This window comes from Palaemon carinicauda, chromosome 25 (genome assembly GCF_036898095.1).
Source record: "Palaemon carinicauda isolate YSFRI2023 chromosome 25, ASM3689809v2, whole genome shotgun sequence".
Lineage (NCBI taxonomy): Eukaryota > Metazoa > Arthropoda > Malacostraca > Decapoda > Palaemonidae > Palaemon > Palaemon carinicauda.
Window position 1 is genome coordinate 152,399 of NC_090749.1, and position 18,837 is coordinate 171,235.

Sequence of the window (18,837 nt, forward strand, 5' to 3'; positions counted from 1 at the left end):
CGGACAAGGATTCTGCCATGCTTCTGATGTCCTGCATGGATAAGGCCATTAGAGATGGATCTGGCGAGCTTGCGTCGTTGTTTGTATCAGGGGTTCTTAAGAAAAGGGAACAGCTTTGTTCCTTCCTTTCCTCCAGCATTACACCTTGTCAAAGGTCTCAACTCCTTTTCGCTCCGCTCTCGAAGTTCCTCTTCCCCGAAGAGCTGGTTAAGGAATTGTCTGCTGCCCTGATACAAAAGGACACACATGATCTTGTAGCCTCCTCGGCTCGTAAGACTAAGGTTGCTACCTCAGTCCCTAGGACTTATCGCACCCCAGTAGCTGATACTCCTGCTACGAGGTTCATACCGCCCTTTCGTGGTAGAGCCCCCAGCCGAGGAAGCTCCCGTCCAGACTCTTCCAGGAGCAAGTCTAGGAAAGGTTCCAAGGCCTCTAAAGGAAAAAACTGACTCTCCGCATCTCCAGACAGCAGTAGGAGCCAGACTCAAGAGCTTCTGGCAAGCCTGGGAAAAGAGAGGTGCAGACGCACAGTCTGTCAGTTGGCTGAGGGAGGGTTACAGGATTCCATTCTGCCTCAAACCCCCTCTGACCACATCTCCCATCAACCTCTCTCCCAACTACAAAGAAGAGGACAAGAGGCTAGCGTTGCACCAGGAGGTATCGCTACTTGTGCAGAAGAAGGCAGTGGTTATAGTCCGGGACCATCAATCCCCGGGCTTCTACAACCGTCTCTTTCTGGTGGCCAAGAAGACAGGAGGTTGGAGACCGGTGCTGGACGTCAGCGCGCTCAATGCGTATGTCACCAAGCAGACGTTCACGATGGAGACGACGAAGTCGGTCCTAGCAGCGGTCAGACAGGAGGACTGGATGGTCTCGTTGGACTTGAAAGATGCCTACTTTCACGTTCCTATTCATCCAGACTCCCAACCTTTCCTGAGATTCGTTTTTGGAAAGGTTGTCTACCAATTCCAAGCCCTGTGTTTTGGCCTAAGCACAGCTCCTATGGTGTTCACGCTTCTGATGAGGAATATGGAAAAATTCCTCCACTTATCGGACATCAGAGCCTCCCTCTACTTAGACGACTGGCTGTTGAGAGCCTCCACGAGTCGTCGCTGTCTGGAGAGTCTCAACTGGACTTTGGACTTAATCAGAGAACTGGGTCTACTAGTCAACATAGAAAAGTCTCAGCTCATTCCCTCCCAATCCATTGTGTACCTGGGAATGGAGATTCGGAGTCAGGATTTTCGGGCTTTTCCATCGGCCCCAAGGATAAGCCAAGCCCTAGATTGCATCATGAGCATGCTGAAGAGGAGCAGTTGCACGGTGAGACAGTGGATGAGTCTCACAGGGACCCTTTCATCACTGGCCCTGTTCGTCGAACTAGGGAGACTCCACCTCCGCCCTCTTCAATTCCATCTTGCAGCTCATTGGGACAAGGGTTTGACTCTCGAAGCAGTCTCTATCCCAGTCACCAAAGAGATGAAGACCACTCTCTTGTGGTGGAAGACCAATCTCCTTCTCAGGGAGGGCCTATCGTTGGCTATTCAGACCCCCAATCTTCATCTCTTCTCAGATGCATCGGACTCGGGCTGGGGTGCGACCTTGAACGGACGGGAATGCTCGGGAACGTGGAACGAAGAACAGGGAACGCTCCACATCAACTGCAAGGAGCTACTAGCAGTTCATTTAGCCCTGCTGAACTTCAAGTCCCTCCTGCTAGGCAAAGTGGTGGAGGTGAACTCAGACAACACCACAGCCTTGGCTTACATCTCCAAGCAAGGAGGGACCCATTCGAGGAGCCTATACGAGATCGCAAGGGACCTCCTCATTTGGTCAAGAAGTCAAAACCTCACTTTAGTCACGAGGTTCATTCAGGGCAATATGAACGTCTCAGCAGATCGCCTAAGCAGAAGGAATCAGGTCATTCCCACGGAATGGACCCTCCACAAGAGTGTGTGCAACAGACTTTGGACCTTGTGGGGTCAACCTACCATAGATCTGTTTGCCACCTCCATGACCAAGAGACTTCAGCTGTACTGTTCCCCAGTTCCAGACCCTGCAGCAGTTCATGTGGATGCTTTTCTGCTGAACTGGTCCCATCTCGACCTTTACGCATTCCCACCGTTCAAGATAATCAACAAAGTCCTGCAGAAATTCATCTCGCACGAAGGGACACGGCTGACGCTGGTTGCTCCCCTTTGGCCTGCAAGAGAATGGTTCACAGAGGTACTTCAATGGCTAGTCGACATCCCCAGGACTCTACCTCTAAGAGTGGACCTTCTACGTCAACCTCACGTAGACAGGTTACATCCAAACCTCCACGCTCTTCGGCTGACTGCCTTCAGACTGTCGAAAGATTCGCTAGAGCTAGAGGCTTTTCGAAGGAGGCAGCCAGTGCGATTGCCAGAGCTAGAAGGGTTTCCACTCGTAGAGTCTACCAATCTAAGTGGGAAGTCTTCCGGAGCTGGTGTAGAGCCAATTCAGTATCCTCTACCAATACCTCTGTGACCCAAATAGCTGACTTCCTATTACATCTTAGGAATGAGAGATCCCTTTCAGCCCCTACGATTAAAGGGTACAGGAGTATGTTGGCTTCAGTTCTCCGCCACAGAGGTTTGGACCTTTCTTCCAACAAGGACCTTCAAGACATCCTTAAGTCTTTTGAGACTTCTAAAGAGCGTCGTCTATCCACTCCAGGCTGGAACCTAGACGTAGTCTTAAGGTTCCTTATGTCACCTAGGTTCGAACCTCTCCAGTCAGCTTCCTTCAAGGACCTTACCCTCAAGACTCTTTTCCTCGTCTGCCTTGCAACAGCTAAGAGAGTCAGTGAGGTTCATGCCTTCAGCAAGAACATTGGTTTCACGACCGAATCTGCAACATGTTCTTTTCAGCTTGGATTCCTAGCAAAGAACGAACTTCCTTCACGTCCTTGGCCTAGATCGTTTGAAATACCTAGCCTCTCCAACATGGTAGGTAACGAACTAGAGAGAGTTCTTTGCCCTGTCAGAGCTCTCAAGTATTATCTTAATAGGTCTAAACCTATTCGAGGACAGTCAGAAGCCTTATGGTGTGCCATCAAGAAACCTTCGAGGCCCATGTCCAAGAATGGGGTTTCGTATTATATAAGGCTTCTGATTAGAGAAGCCCATTCTCACTTAAAGGAGGAAGACCTTGCATTGCTGAAGGTAAGGACCCACGAAGTAAGAGCCGTAGCTACTTCGATGGCCTTTAATAAAAACCGTTCTCTGCAGAGCATAATGGATGCAACCTATTGGAGGAGCAAGTCAGTGTTTGCATCTTTTTATCTTAAAGACGTCCAGTCTCTTTACGAGAACTGCTACACCCTGGGACCATTCGTAGCAGCGAGTGCAGTAGTAGGTGAGGGCTCAGCCACTACATTCCCTTAATCCCATAACCTTTTTTAACCTTTCTCTTGAATGCTTGTATTGTTGTTTTTTATGGTTGTTACGGTAGGCTAAGAAGCCTTCCGCATCCTTTTGATTTGGCGGGTGGTCAATTCATTCTTGAGAAGCGCCTGGGTTAGAGGTTGTGTAGAGGTCCTTTAGTAGGGGTTGCAGCCCTATATACTTTAGCACCTTTGGGTTGATTCAGCCTCCAAGAGGAACGCTGCGCTCAGTAAGGAAGACGAACTTAAAAAAGAGGCAGAGTAACGGTTCAATTCGACTTCCTTACCAGGTACTTATTATTTCATTGTTATTTGAGATAACTGTTATATGAAATATGGGATACTTAGCTATCCTTTAATCTTGTACACTGGTTTTCACCCACCCCCCTGGGTGTGAATCAGCTACATGATTATCGGGTAAGTTTAATATTGAAAAATGTTATTTTTATTAGTAAAATAAATTTTTGAATATACTTACCCGATAATCATGATTTAATCGACCCTCCCTTCCTCCCCATAGAGAACCAGTGGACCGAGGAAAAATTGAGGAGGTGTCAACAAGAAGTACTATAGTACCTGGCCACAGGTGGCGCTGGTAAGTACACCCCCTTCTAGTATTGTGATAGCTGGCGTATCCCTCCATAGAATTCTGTCGGGCAACGGAGTTGACAGCTACATGATTATCGGGTAAGTATATTCAAAAATTTATTTTACTAATAAAAATAACATTTTTGTTTGTTTTTAGTCTCGGCCGCTCTGCATGATGCCTTCCCTTACGGGTATATTGGCGGCCATTGAATAATAATACTGTATGCCATAGGAACATTTTCTGTGAATTAGTATATCTCGGATGACAAAAAGAAATTATTATTATTATTATTATTATTATTATTATTATTATTATTATTACTTGCTAAGCTACAACCCTAGTTGAAAGAGCAAGATGCTACAAGCCCATGGGCTCCAACAGGGGAAATACCCAGTGAGGAAAGGAAAATGAAATATTTGAAGAAGAGTAACAACATTTGAATAAATATTTCCTTTTAAAAACTTTAACAAAACAAGAGGAAGGGAAATAAGATAGAATAGTGAGCTTGAGTGTACCCCCAAGCAAGAGAACTCTAACCCAAGACGATTTTTATACATGTATATAATTTCTTTTACTTGAATTACTGCTTTATCGATGCTTATGGTTGAATGATGTAACTCAGATGTTGGTAAATAGAATTTCTTGCTGATGAATGGCCTTCACCAAAATTTTGCGAAGGTTATGCAGTCACTCCTGTCTGTTTGTTTGTATGTAAGCAACTTTACATAAAAACTGTCATACCGATTTTGGCCAAACTTGGTAGTCAAGTTTGGTTTGACCCAAGGATGAATCTGTAACATTTTAGATAAAGTATATCGAAGTACAAGTACGCAGCGGTACTTTGAAAATAATCGCAATGCTAAGTAGATCGCAAATATTGTGTTAGTTTATTTTTTTGTGAACAACATTATGGAAAAACTACTGAACAATTTCAACGAAACATGGTGGACATAGTCTGGCCTATTCTTTACAGATTCTCCTCTGTCCTCATACACCTGACAACACTGAGTTTTCAATATTAAACTTACCCGATAATCATGTAGCTGTCAACTCCGTTGCCAGACAGAATTCTATGGAGGGATACGCCAGCTATCACAATACTAGAAGGGGGTGTACTTACCAGCGCCACCTGTGGCCAGGTACTATAGTACTTCTTGTTGACACCTCCTCAATTTTTCCTCTGTCGTGCTTCCGGCAAGACGTTCTGGGATACGCTTATGTTCTTGGAGTATTTTCACGACTTTGGTGAAGTATTTCTCTTTGATTTCGGCTGTCGCTTTACTGGAAACTTCTATATTAGCTTAGTTAGCTTTTGGAATTAATTTGATTAATTATGGTGACGAAGAGAGTATGAACTCTCTTTCACCTTTAAATGGCCGACCCTTCCCTTAGACGGAAGTGTTGGTGTCTAAGAGAGTATAGACTCTCTTTCTTAATTTTGCTTAACAAAAGTTATAGATTTATTTTATATCTCTCCGCCTCTTATAGGCCTCTTCGATTAACTTCCTTTTTATTATAAACTTATTAAAATTAATTTTTATATTTGTTTATATTCGACCTTCCTAATAGTAGGCGGTCTTTTTCACGGTTTCACGTTGCAGTAAGAGTAACCGTGTCTAGCGTTTTGTTCATTCTTTCTTAACTTAATGGTTTTAATCCTAATAAAGGAACTTTTCATTTTGGGAAATATTTCAGTTTTTTCCTTTAACAATAATATGTTTTAATGATATATATGATTGGGCTCTTCTCTCAGGTTCTAAGTCAAGAGAGAGAGAGAGAGAGAGAGATAGAGACGGAGGGAGAAAGAGGAGGATAAACGTTTCATTCAAGCGAGTAACGTTGTTATCGTTTTTGCTCTTCTCCCTAGTCTCTTTAGGGGAAGAAGGTAAACGTTTCTAGAGTGATCTAGTGTTTAGTCTCTTTCCACCCACTGAATTATTTATCTTTCATTAGATTTTTCTGTTACATTGTAATTCTGTTTTCGCAATTACTAACTTTTGAGAAAGGATAGAATTGCGTGTTTCAGGTACAAACCACTTAAAGTTTCGAGTTCAGTGAAATAAGTGCAAACAGAAAATCAAAGTGATAAGTGATTAGCGCAAAGTGTGTCAGTGTTGTGCGTGAGGGTACTTCTGTGCGCGCCAGTCGTCCTCCCAGTCCGGGACCTCTTGCAAGCTCCCAAGCCCAGGGGAGAAGCAATGTCGAAGGACAAAAGGGTTCAGCAGGCCTTGATCGGCGCACAGAAGTATCCTCGGTGGTTGTGGGCGTGTCTTACCGAGACCGTCACTCCCACCCGCAGACGATTGAGCCCTTATTTTGCTCGTCTGCAGAAGAAATTTAGGGGAGAAAACGCTGGTCTCAGGTCTCAAGACCTCTTAAACGTAAAGTCCAGACCTATGCCAGACGTACGAAGTTAGAGTTCAACAACCCGGATGCAGTCATTGGGTTAGCTCTGACTCTCCTCAGTCATCAGTTGAATGCACTCCGCCTAAGAGGAGTAAGGTTCTGCCGCAACAGATCTCTGCTGTTAAGGCTTTACCTCAGCAGACCTTAGTGTCTGCCGACCCCAAGTTGACTCTACTGCAGTCCATGCAGTCACAACTTTCGGTCTTGATGCGTGAGTGTCGGGCTGAGAAGGTTGCGCCTCCGCCTGCGCTCGCTCCGCCTGCGCTCGCTCCGCCTGCGCTCGCTCCGCCTGCGCTCCCTCCGCCTGCGCTCGCTCCGCCTGCGCTCGCTCCGCCTGACCGCAGTACCACCTGCCAGGCGTATGATGTTGAGCCACGTTATGAGTTTACTGATCCCAGTGGTGTGCAGCTCCCTCCGCCTTCCTTAAGGCAACCTCAGCAATGGGAACAGGAGGCTTATACCTCTCTTCCTCCGCTTCCACTTGCTGTTCCACCAGTGAGGCAACACTCGCTTGAGGTACAACCTCTCCCATCCATGAGTCAGTCTCCTCAGCTCTCGCTGCAGCGAGCTCAACCCTCCTCAAGGCAAGCACCTTAACACCTTAGCCTTGCGCCTCAGGAGCCTCAACTTGCGAGATTTTTACTGCGTTCTGCGCAGCCACTACCTTTTCGCTCTCAGCTCACACCGCAGGAACCTCAACTCGTTCCTCAGGAACTTGCTACTGCGCATCCGCCAACCACTCAGCAAGCGCAACCCTTGAGTTCAGCCACTCATGCCAGGAGTCAGCCTCCTCCACCCATGCGCCTACCTTCTGCTACTTCCTTTGATCAGCCTTTGCAGACTGAGCCTCAGGTGTTCCCTCAACAGAGTCTTGAAGAGGAAACCACAACTATTGTTGTTCCAGCTCGTTCTGACTCTGCTGTTCAGCATACCTTACCTCCATTTTCAAACCTTATGATAATGGAGGTTATTTGTATTACTTATAAAAATATATTTGTATTCCTTGCAATATATTTTTAACAATATCGCAAAATATGGCAAAAATATGAATCATGAGTTATGAATGTAAGGTAAATATTATGTTGATATTAAAACCCCATGCAAGCATGCATAAAGCACTCTAGCACTGGTCATGGAATTTCTGAGAAATGTTAAACGCCATGCACACGCTCTGCTTACCTTACAGCATGCTCTACATACAGCATGCTCTGCTTACAGCATGCTCTGCATACTTCATGCTCTGCATACAGCATGCTCTGCATTCAGCATGCTCTGCATACAACATGCTCTACATACAGCATGCTCTGCATACAGCATGCTCTGCATACAACATGCTCTGCATACAGCATGCTCTGCATTCAGCATGCTCTGCATACAACATGCTCTGCATACAGCATGCTCTGCATTCAGCATGCTCTGCATACAACATGCTCTACATACAGCATGCTCTGCATACAGCATACTCTGCATACAACATGCTCTGCATACCTTACCGCATGCTTCTCAGTCACACATCTTTGGTTGTTGCCAACTCACTAGACTGTCAAGCAGTTTCATAACGTTGCCTTCTAGTCTGCTGCTTTTGCACCAGTGAACCCTCACTGAGAGAACTTAGCTTTTCTAGGATATGGTCCCTGTAGATGAGAAAGTTCTTTTCTCCCTCCTTCTGATATTCCCTTGAGGACTCTGTCATTTGGAGGGAGCCTTTAGCTGCATAGCCTCCTATGGACTTTTATTTAAGCATAACATGCTTCCAGGGAAGGTAATGGTTCCACTTCAGTCGCTAATCCCGTCTGTTACCACACCTGCTCCCATAGACCTTGAGCTGTGTTGCAAGACATGCAGTCCAAGCTTAGTCCTTGTTAGAGGATTTTTTGTTTACGGAGTCAATGTGTCACGGGGAAGACGTTCAACAACCAACAGAAGTGACTTGTTGTGACGCAGTGCGGCAACCTCAGCAACCCGATAAGGAGTTGTCTGTACGACCCAGACAGTCTAGACAGATTCAGGTTGTCACTGTACTTCCTCGCTTGCCCATGATTGACAGTTCACAGACTGTGCAGCAGTACCATGATCTTGTGTCCGGCTCCGTCAGACGACTGGCTTTTTAGAGCTCCCACAAGTCGTCGCTGTCTGGAGATTTTCAAATGGACTATGGATCTGACCAAGGAACTGGGCCTCCTGGTCAATTTTGAGGAGTCTCAGCTCGTTCCATCCCAGACCATTGTCTCCTTGGGTATGGATCTTCAGAGTCGAGCTTTTCGGACTTTTCCGTCGGCCCCAAGGATCTTCCAAGCCCTAGAATGCATCCAGAGCATGCTGAGAAGGAACCGATGCTCAGTCAGGTAGTGGATGAGTCTAACAGGGACACTTTCATCGCTGGCCCTGTTCATCGTGTTAGGGAGACTCCACCTCCCCCCCCCTTCAGTATCATCTAGCTGCTCACTGGATAAAGGACATGACGCTAGAGACGGTCTCAGTTCCTGTTTCCGAAGAGAGGAGGTCTTCTCTCGCGTGGTGTAAGAACAGCTTTCTTCTCAAGGAAGTCTACCTTTGGCTGTTCAGAAACACGACCGCCGTCTCCTCTCGGACGCATCAGACACGGGCTGGGGTGCGACTTTGGACGGACAAGAATGCTCGGGAACATGGAATCAGGAGCAAAGGACACTTCACATCAATTGCAAGGAGTTGTTGGCGGTTATTCTGGCCTTGATAAACTTCAAGTCCCTCCAGCTTAACAAAGTGGTGGAGGTGGACTCTGACAACACCACAGCCCTGGCTTACATCTTCAAGCAGGGAGGGACTCTTTCGTGGAAGTTGTTCTAGATCGCAAGGGACCTACTCATCTGGTCTAAAGATCGAAAGCTAACTGGTAACGAGGTTCATTCAGGGCGGTATGAATGTCATGGCAGATCACCTCAGACGGAAGGGTCAGGTCATCCCCACAGAGTGGACCCTTCTCAAGAATGTTTGCAGCAGACTTTGGGCCCTGTGGGGTCAGCCAACCATAGATCTGTTCACTACCTCGATAACCTAGAGACTCCTGTTGTATTGTTCTCCGATTCCAGACCCAGCAGCAGTTCACGTGGATGCTTTTCTGCTGGATTGGTTCCATCTCGACCTGTATGCATTCCCGCCGTTCAAGATTGTCAACAGGGTACTTCAGAAGTTCTCCTCTCACAAAGGGACACGGCTGACGTTGGTTGGCTCCGCTCTGGCCCGCGAGAGAATGGTTCTTAGAGGTACTGCAATGGCTGGTCGACATTCCCAGGACTCTTCCTCTAGGAGTGAACCTTCTAAGTCTACCTCACGTAAAGAAGGTACAACCAATCCTCCACGCTCTTCGTCTGACTGCCTTCAGACTTTCGAAAGACTCTCAAGAGCTAGGGGCTTTTCGAAGGAGGCAGCCAGAGCGATTGCCAAAGCAAGGAGAACATCCACTCTCAGAATCTATCAGTCTCAAGGGGAAGTCTTCCGTAGCTGGTACAAGACCAATGCAGTTTCCTCAACCAGTACCACTGTAACCCAGATTGCTGACTTCCTGTTATATCTAAGGAAAGTAAGATCCCTTTCAGCTCCTACGATCAAGGGTTACAGAAGTATGTTGGCAGCGGTTTTCCGCCACAGAGGCTTGGATCTTTCCACCAACAAAGATCTACAGGACCTCCCTAGGTCTTTTGAGACCTCAAAGGAACGTCGGTTGTCCACTCCAGGCTGGAATCTAGACGTGGTCCTAAGGTTCCTTATGTCATCAAGATTTGAACCTCTCCAATCAGCCTCTTTTTAGGACCTCACATTAAAAACTCTTTTCCTCGTGTGCTTGACAACAGCTAAAAGAGTAAGTGAGATCCACGCCTTCAGCAGGATCATTGTTTTCACATCTGAAACGGCTACATGTTCCTTGCAGCTCGGTTTTTGCTAAACGAGCTTCCTTCACGTCCTTGGCCTAAGTCGTTCGAGATCCCAAGCCTGTCCAACTTGGTGGGGAATGATCTGAAGAGAGTACTTTGCCCAGTTAGAGCTCTTAGGTACTATCTAAAAAGGTCTTAACCTTTACAAGGACAATCAGAAGCCTTATAGTGTGCTATCAAGAAACCTTCTTTTCCAAGTTCTAAGAACTCAGTTTCTTACTATTCAGGCTTCTGATTAGAGAAACACATTCTCATCTGAAGGAAGAAGACCTTGCTTTGCTGAAGGTAAGGACACATGAAGTGGGAGCTGTGGCTACTTCAGTGGCCTTCAAACAGAGCCATTCTCTGCAGAGTGTTATGGATGGAACCTATTGGAGAAGCAAGTCAGTGTTCGCATCATTCTATCTCAAAGATGTCCAGTCTCTTTACGAGTACTGCTACACCCTGGGACCATTCGTAGCAACGAATGCAGTAGTAGGCGAGGGCTCAGCCACTACATTCCCATAATCCCATAACCTTTTAACCTTTCTCTTGAATACTTTTTATGGGTTGTACGGTCGGCTAAGAAGCCTTCCACATCCTTGTTGATTTGGCGGGTGGTCAATTCTTTCTTGAGAAGCGCCGAGGTTAAAGGTTGTGATGAGGTCCTTTAGTATGGGTTGCAGCCCTGTATACTTTAGCACCTTTGAGTTGATTCAGCCTCCCAAGAGGAACGCTGCGCTCAGTAAGGAAGACGATCTTATTAAAGGCAGAGTAACGGTTCAAGTCGACTTCCTTACCAGGTACTTATTATTTCATTGTTATTGTGGATAACTGATTATATGAAATACGGGATACTTAGCTATCCTTTAGTCTTGTACACTGGTTTTTCACCCACCCCCCTGGGTGTGAATCAGCTACATGATTATCGGGTAAGTTTAATATTGAAAAATGTTATTTTTATTAGTAAAATAAATTTTTGAACATACTTACCCGATAATCATGATTTAATCGACCCTCCCTTCCTCCCCATAGAGAACCAGTGGACCGAGGAAAAATTGAGGAGGTGTCAACAAGAAGTACTATAGTACCTGGCCACAGGTGGCGCTGGTAAGTACACCCCCTTCTAGTATTGTGATAGCTGGCGTATCCCTCCATAGAATTCTGTCGGGCAACGGAGTTGACAGCTACATGATTATCGGGTAAGTATATTCAAAAATTTATTTTACTAATAAAAATAACATATTACCAAACTATTCTTCTCCACTCAAGGGGTTAATTACTAAACTGTAATTGTTCAGTGGCTACTTTCCTCTTGGGTAGGGTAGAAGAGACTCTTTAGCTCTGGTTGGCAGCTCTTCTAGGAGGAGGACACTCCAAAATCAATCCATTGTTCTCTAGTTTTGGTTAGTGCCATAGCCTCTGTACTATGGTCTTCCACTGTCTTGGGTTAGAGTTCCCTTGTTTGAGGGTACACTCGGGCTCACTATTCTGTCTTACTTCTCTTCCTCTTGTTTTGTTAAAGTTTTTATAGTTTATATGGGAAATATTTATTTCAATGTTCCTGTTCTTGAGATATTTTATTTTTCCTTATTTCCTCTCCTCACTGGGCTATTTTCCCTGCTGGGGCCCCTGGGCTTATAGCATCCTGCTTTTCCAACTAGGGTAGTAGCTTAGCATTTAATAATAATAATAATGTGGGGTATGACCCAAGGACAAAGCTATTAGATTTTGAAGAAAATATGTTGAAGTACAATTACGCATTGGAGTTATGAATGAAGTATGAATGGTTTGCGTGGTAAAGGCATGCTCTCGACTGAGTGCCCCTCTTGTTATTTATGTTGATAGAGATATGTCGTCAGTAATTGCCTCCTACGACAGGCAAATGTTCAGTTATGTATCATTACATAAACGGTGACATTTCGCCGTGTGTGTGATGCACAAGTAAATTTGTCCATTATGGTGCAGTGTGCAAGGCATACTTTGAGCCGTTGTGCAAAACATACGAGATGGTTAATGAGCAAGAGTGATTTTGCATTGGGAGCTATCAGTCCATTGCTATTTTAACCCTCTTACCCCCAGGCTATTTGGAATTTTCCAACCCTTAACCCCCAGGGGTTAATTTTTTTTCAAGCACATTTTGCAGTATATTTTTTTTTTTCAAATTGCTCTAACAGGCTTAATTTTTGTCATAGAGAGGTCAGGTTGGTCTCATTCCCTTGGAAAATGCCCGAAGTTTCTCAAAAAATTATCAAAAATATGCAAAAAAAATGTAAATGGCAGTTTTTTGCAAGGACGTACCGGTACGTCCATGGGGGTAAAGGGATGAGTTATGTGAAACGTACCAGTACGTCCTTTGGGGGTAAAAGGGTTAACATTTATCATATATTGAATATGTATGTACTGTATAGCTGTTCTTATAGATACCAGTCATCAGACATTATCCGAGGGATGATTTGATTCCTGGATTTTGGATACTTACACCTTCAATTTATATGTATGATTAGAAAAATTGTTTTTATTGCCAGCAGTTAGTCATTTTATTTATCAATTGTAGATGTCACAGTCAGTTAAATTTAAATTTATATGATTAAATAAATGAGGGTTTTATTACCAGCAGTTTGTAATTTTATTAATCTTGTTTTTAGATATCACAGTTAAAACATCAAATTCTCGTCAGGCGAGGGCGATGTTCGACGGAGAGTTCAAAAGTCCGAAGGCCACGAAAGCAACAGGGACAGTGAGGGTCCCCACTCCGCGCATAGTCGTAGACGACCCCGTGGGTGGAGCCGTGCTGTGCGTGGAATACCCGGACATGGTGCAGTTTGAATCGGCACACGGGAATGCTCGGGAAGCAGCTGGCAGAGTGAGTACTTCTTGCGTTTGAAACTTGAAGATGTTGTAATGTTTTGATTTTTTATTGAAAGTATAAATAATGTAGAAGGTTTTCAACTTAATGCTATTTGACTTTTATAACATATTTACTTCTCTGGTTTTAATTGAATATTCTTTTAATCTTTTATTTATAGTAAACGATATCGGCGTCAATGACCCTCGATGTCGAGATGCCAGAGAACTTCAATTCAATCAATCAATCTCAGCTTTTAAAACATGTGGAGATACAAACACAAATCCAACTGAAATTATAATTGTTCCAACATGGAGTACTTACCTCGAACTACTTTCTTAGGAGTATCTGGGATTCTCCTCCCAACCGACCAGAATTTTGTGTAGTTTCCCCTGTCTCCGTTTTCTATAGTGGGTCCCTCTGTAGCGGATGAATACGTGCCCTGAGGCGACCCAGGTCAGTGAGCGCGCGTGGCCATGTCTATGATATGTTTATGATAGATATGGTATCAAAGTCCCGTACGACACTCGGGGAAGGATGGGCGGGCCATAACCCGAAAGTAGTTCTAGGTAAGTACTGTTTGGAAAAATACAAATTACTTAAAATTTGTGATTTGTTCCAACACGGAGTACTTACCTCGAACTACTTTCTTAGGAGACTTATACTTTAGGAGGCGGGGGTGGTCTTATGGGCCGAGAGACTGGCTGGATAAGATCGAACCTAGATAGGAGACTAGGTTCTCCTGACCCAAAACAGAATATGAGACTTGGAGAAAACTATGCAAAAAACTATTTAGTGTCTAAGTAACTCACCTCTATAAGGATCTCCGGACATGGGTACTTCCATCTGAACGTTTCCCTCATGGCAAGTCGACTTGTAAACATCTTCTTTGAACCTATTAAGTTTGTTAGTTGAGGATTTCTGTAGGCAATATCAGCTGTGATTTGCTACTTTTAAGTTTGTTCAAACTTTTTTATCGCTTTTTTAAGATATATTAAATACGTTGGATTGATTGACCTCGATGTATTTAATGGACTTTTGAATTATTATTATTATTATTACTAGCCAAGCTACAACCCTAGTTGGAAAAGCAAGATGCTATAAGCCCAAGGGCTCCAATTGGGAAAAATAGCCCAATGAAGAAAGGAAATAAATAAATGTTGAGAATAAATTAACAATAAATCATTCTAAAAACAATAACAACGTCAAAACAGATATGTCCTATATAAACTATAAAAAGACTCATGTCAGCCTGGTCAACATAAAAACATTTGCTCCAACTTTGAACTTTTGAAGTTCTACTGCGGTTTGAAATGCTTTCGGATTTTCTTTGCTGTTGGCATCCACAAAAACATGTCAATTATCTGTCTGTTGTTGAATGTTTCTTATTTTTCAGTTTGAAATACCTGCATTGACTAATGTATTTACGAGCTGGCCTTCAGGTTGAAATCTAATGATAGAATTATTTTGAATTTAGAGTTGCATCAACAGAGAATTCCACAAACAATGCCTTATCTGTGTGGTGGTAATCATGAGCAGACATCAGCCAGGAAGGTAGAACATCGTAGGGCAAAGTGACCAGGTGGTGTTGGATGCTAAATAGTCAAGAACTTATTATTTGTTTATCTAAGGACATTGAAAGGACATTTGAAAGGTTTAAAAGTCGTTCATGAATGGCAGGGGCAAGGGACGAGACTATGTCCTAGAGCCTGACCATCTACTGTACACATATGATCAACACTTGATCCCTTCTCCATCAAGATATGATACATCTCTGACTGTCCATATTCATTTCTTGTTTACTTGAGTAATAAGTTGTTAGTTGAATTATGTGAATTGTAAATCAATTTCTTCTGAGTCCTTGTCAGTGACCGCTCCCGCCTGCCTGCCGAAGCAGAGCGATCGTCGTGGCGAGTAGAAGCCGAGGCCAAAACAGGTGAGCGGGCGCAAGACTCTTAGTCGAAGACCTTCAGACTCTCGCGGGGGGTTTGGTCTAGGCAGATGTCTGCTCCCTTCGAGTGCCCAACCTTAAGGCCTCTCGCTGTCTTGCCTTGCACGGGAAACCCATGAGCCCCAAGGAAGGTCGCTCTGAAAGAGAAAAAGACATTTTATGAAGCATCAGGCAAGTTGCTTTTAATCATAAACCGGTTAAAATGGTTTAGGGGTGAGAAAGACTACGTCTTTACCGAGCCAAAATAAAAAGCGACAGTCAGTCGCTAGTGCTAGTGAGAGCAGGGTGGCTAACTGACCCCACTATCCCCTCCCCCTACGCTAACTAGCGGTGGGTGGTTACACCTCAAAAAGGCTTTAACAGCTATATTCAGCTTCGCGGAAATAAAAACACCCACACGTAAAGAGCTCCAGGATTTTATCGCTAGGAAAATTACAATTAACAAATTTGTTACTTTTCCTAACTAGACAAACCTAAGTCCTTTAGATTATACTTCTCTCCTCAGCCACTCCTCTCAGTTCTGAGCCGAGAGGTCATAAGTGAAGAAACTCCCACAGGTGAGGGGGCAGAGCACCACGGTCTGCTCCCACTTGTTGCTTAACTGCCCGTTAAGAGATGCAACGGCCATCCTACCTAAACGACTAGGGATGATTTGATTCCTGGATTTTGATTACTTACACCTTCAATTTATGATTAGAAAAATGATGGTTTTTATTGCCAGCAGTTAGTAATTTTATTTATCATTTGTAGATGTCACAGTAAGTTAAATTTCAATTTATATGATTAAATAAGTGATGGTTTTATTACCAGCAGTTTGTAATTTTATCTTGTTTCAGATATCACAGTTAAAACATCAAATTCTCGTCAGGCGAGGGCGATGTTCGACGGAGAGTTCAAAAGTCCGAAGGCCATGAAAGCAACGGGGACAGTGAGGGTCCCCACTCCGCGCATAGTCGTAGACGACCCCACGGGCGGAGCCGTGCTGTGCTTGGAATACCGGGACATGGCGCAGTTTGAATCGGCCCACGGGAATGCTCGGGAAGCAGCTGGCAGAGTGAGTACTCCTTGCGTTTGAAACTTGAAGATGTTGTAATGTTCTAATTTTTGATTGAAAGTATAAATAATGTAAAAGGGTCTCAGCTTAATGCTATTTAACTTTTATAACATATTTGCTTTGCTGGTTTTAATTGAATATTCTTTTAATCTTTATTTATAGTAAACGATATCGGCGTCAATGACCTTCAATGTCAAGATGCCAGAGAACTTCAAATCAATCAATCAATCTCAGCTTTTAAAACATTTGGAGATAAAAACACAAATCCAACTGAAATTATAATTGTTCCAACATGGAGTACTTACCTCGAACTACTTTCTTAGGAGTATCTGGGATTCTCCTCCCAACCGACCAGAATTTTATGTAGTTCCCCTATCTCCGTTTTCTATAGTGGGTCCCTCTGTAGTGGATGAATGCGCGCCCTGAGGCGACCCGGGTTAGTGAGCGCGCGTGGCCATGTCTCAGTCACCAGTAAGTTTATGATAGATATGGTATCAAAGTCCCGTAAGACACTCGGGGAAGGATGGGCGGGCCATAACCCAAAAGTAGTTCGAGGTAAGTTCTGTTAGGAAAAATACAAATTACTTAAAATTTGTGATTTGTTCCAACACGGAGTACTTACCTCAAACTACTTTCTTAGGAGGCGGGGGTGGTCTTACGGGCCGAGAGACCGGCTGGATAATAAGATCGAACCTAGATAGGAGACTAGGTTCTCCTGACCCAAAACGGAATAGGAGACTTGGAGAAAACTATGCAAAAAACTATTTAGTGTCTAAGTAACTCACCTCTATAAGGATCTCTGGACATGGGTACTTCCATCTGAACGTTTCCCTCATGGCACAGGGGTAAGGACAAAATTTAACAAAAGTCGACTTGTAAACATCTTCTTTGAACCTATTAAGTTTGTTAGTTGAGGATTTCTGTCCGCAATATCAGTTACGATTTGCTCCTTTTAAGTTTGTTAGAACTTTTTTATCGCTTTTTTAAGATATATTGAATATGTTGGTGTGATTGACCACGATGTATTTAACAGACTTTTGAATTATTATTATTATTATTATTACTAGCCAAGCTACAACCCTAGTTGGAAAAGAAAGATTATTATTATTATTATTACTAGCCAAGCTACAACCCTAGTTGGAAAAGAAAGATTATTATTATTATTATTACTAGCCAAGCTACAACCCTAGTTGGAAAAGAAAGATTATTATTATTATTATTACTAGCCAAGCTACAACCCTAGTTGGAAAAGAAAGATTATTATTATTATTATTACTAGCCAAGCTACAACCCTAGTTGGAAAAGCAAGATTATTATTATTATTATTACTAGCCAAGCTACAACCCTAGTTGGAAAAGCAAGATGCTATAAGCCCAAGGGCTCCAATACGGAAAAATAGCCCAGTGAGGTAAGGAAATAAGGAAATAAATTAACAATAAATCATTCTAAAAACAGTAACAACGTCAAAACAGATATGTCCTATATAAACTATTAATAACGTCAAAAACAGATATGTTTTATATAAAATATAAAAAGACTCATGTCAGCTTGGTCAAGATAAAAACATTTGCTCTAACTTTGAACTTTTGAAGTTCTACTGCGGTTTGAAATGCTTTCGGATTTTCCATGATGTTGGCATCCACAAAAACATGTCAATTATCTGTCTGTTGTTGAATGTTTTAGTTATTTTTCAGTTTTAAATACCTGCATTGACTAATGTTTTTACGAGCGGGCCTTCAGGTTGAAATCTAATGATAGAATTATTTTGAATTTAGAGTTGCATCAACAGAGAATTCCACAAACAATGCCTTATCTGTGTGGTGGTAATCATGAGCAGACATCAGCCAGGAAGGTAGAACATCGTAGGGCAAAGTGACCAGGTGGTGTTGGATGCTAAATAGTCAAGAACTTATTATTTGTTTATCTAAGGACATTGAAAGGACATTTGAAAGGTTTAAAAGTCGTTCATGAATGGCAGGGGCAAGGGACGAGACTATGTCCTAGAGCCTGACCATCTACTGTACACATATGATCAACACTTGATCCCTTCTCCATCAAGATATGATACATCTCTGACTGTCCATATTCATTTCTTGTTTACTTGAGTAATAAGTTGTTAGTTGAATTATGTGAATTGTAAATCAATTTCTTCTGAGTCCTTGTCAGTGACCGCTCCCGCCTGCCTGCCGAAGCAGAGCGATCGTCGTGGCGAGTAGAAGCCGAGGCCAAAACAGTTGAGCGGGCGCAAGACTCCTTGTCGAAGACCTTCAGACTCTCGCCGGGGGTTTGGTCTAGGCAGGATGTCTGCTCCCTTCGAGTGCCCAACCGTAAGGCCTCTGGCTATCTTGCCTTGCACGGGAAACCCGTGAGCCCCAAGGAAGGTCGCTCTGAAAGAGAAAAAGACATTTTATGAAGCTTTAAACCGGTTAAAATGGTTTAGGGGTGAGAAAGACTACGTCTTTACCGAGCCAAAATGAAAAGGGAGAGTCAGTCGCTAGTGCTAGTGAGAGCAGGGTGGCTAACTGACCCCACTATCCCCTCCCCCCACGCTAACTAGCGGTGGGTGGTTACACCTCGAAAAAGCTTTAACCCTTTTACCCGCAAAGGACGTACTGGTAGGTTTCATAAAACACATCCCTTTACCCCCATGGACGTACCGGTACATCCTTGCAAAAAACTGTTATTTACAATTT

At 43.7% G+C, this 18,837-nt stretch overlaps 1 protein-coding gene across 4 annotated transcripts in view; it reads left to right on the plus strand.

Annotated features, from left to right (window-relative positions):
- Positions 1–18,837, plus strand: part of LOC137619195 (ketosamine-3-kinase-like) — a 62,384-nt gene that overhangs the window by 11,342 nt on the left and 32,205 nt on the right. For 2 of the 4 annotated variants that reach the window (XM_068349380.1, XM_068349381.1), the window contains 2 exons: positions 12,940–13,157; positions 15,959–16,144. In XM_068349380.1, coding sequence (XP_068205481.1) covers positions 12,940–13,157; positions 15,959–16,144 — 404 coding nt within the window. The remainder of the gene's footprint in view (positions 1–12,939; positions 13,158–15,958; positions 16,145–18,837) is intronic. The other 2 variants (XM_068349382.1, XM_068349383.1) reach the window with 1 other exon arrangement.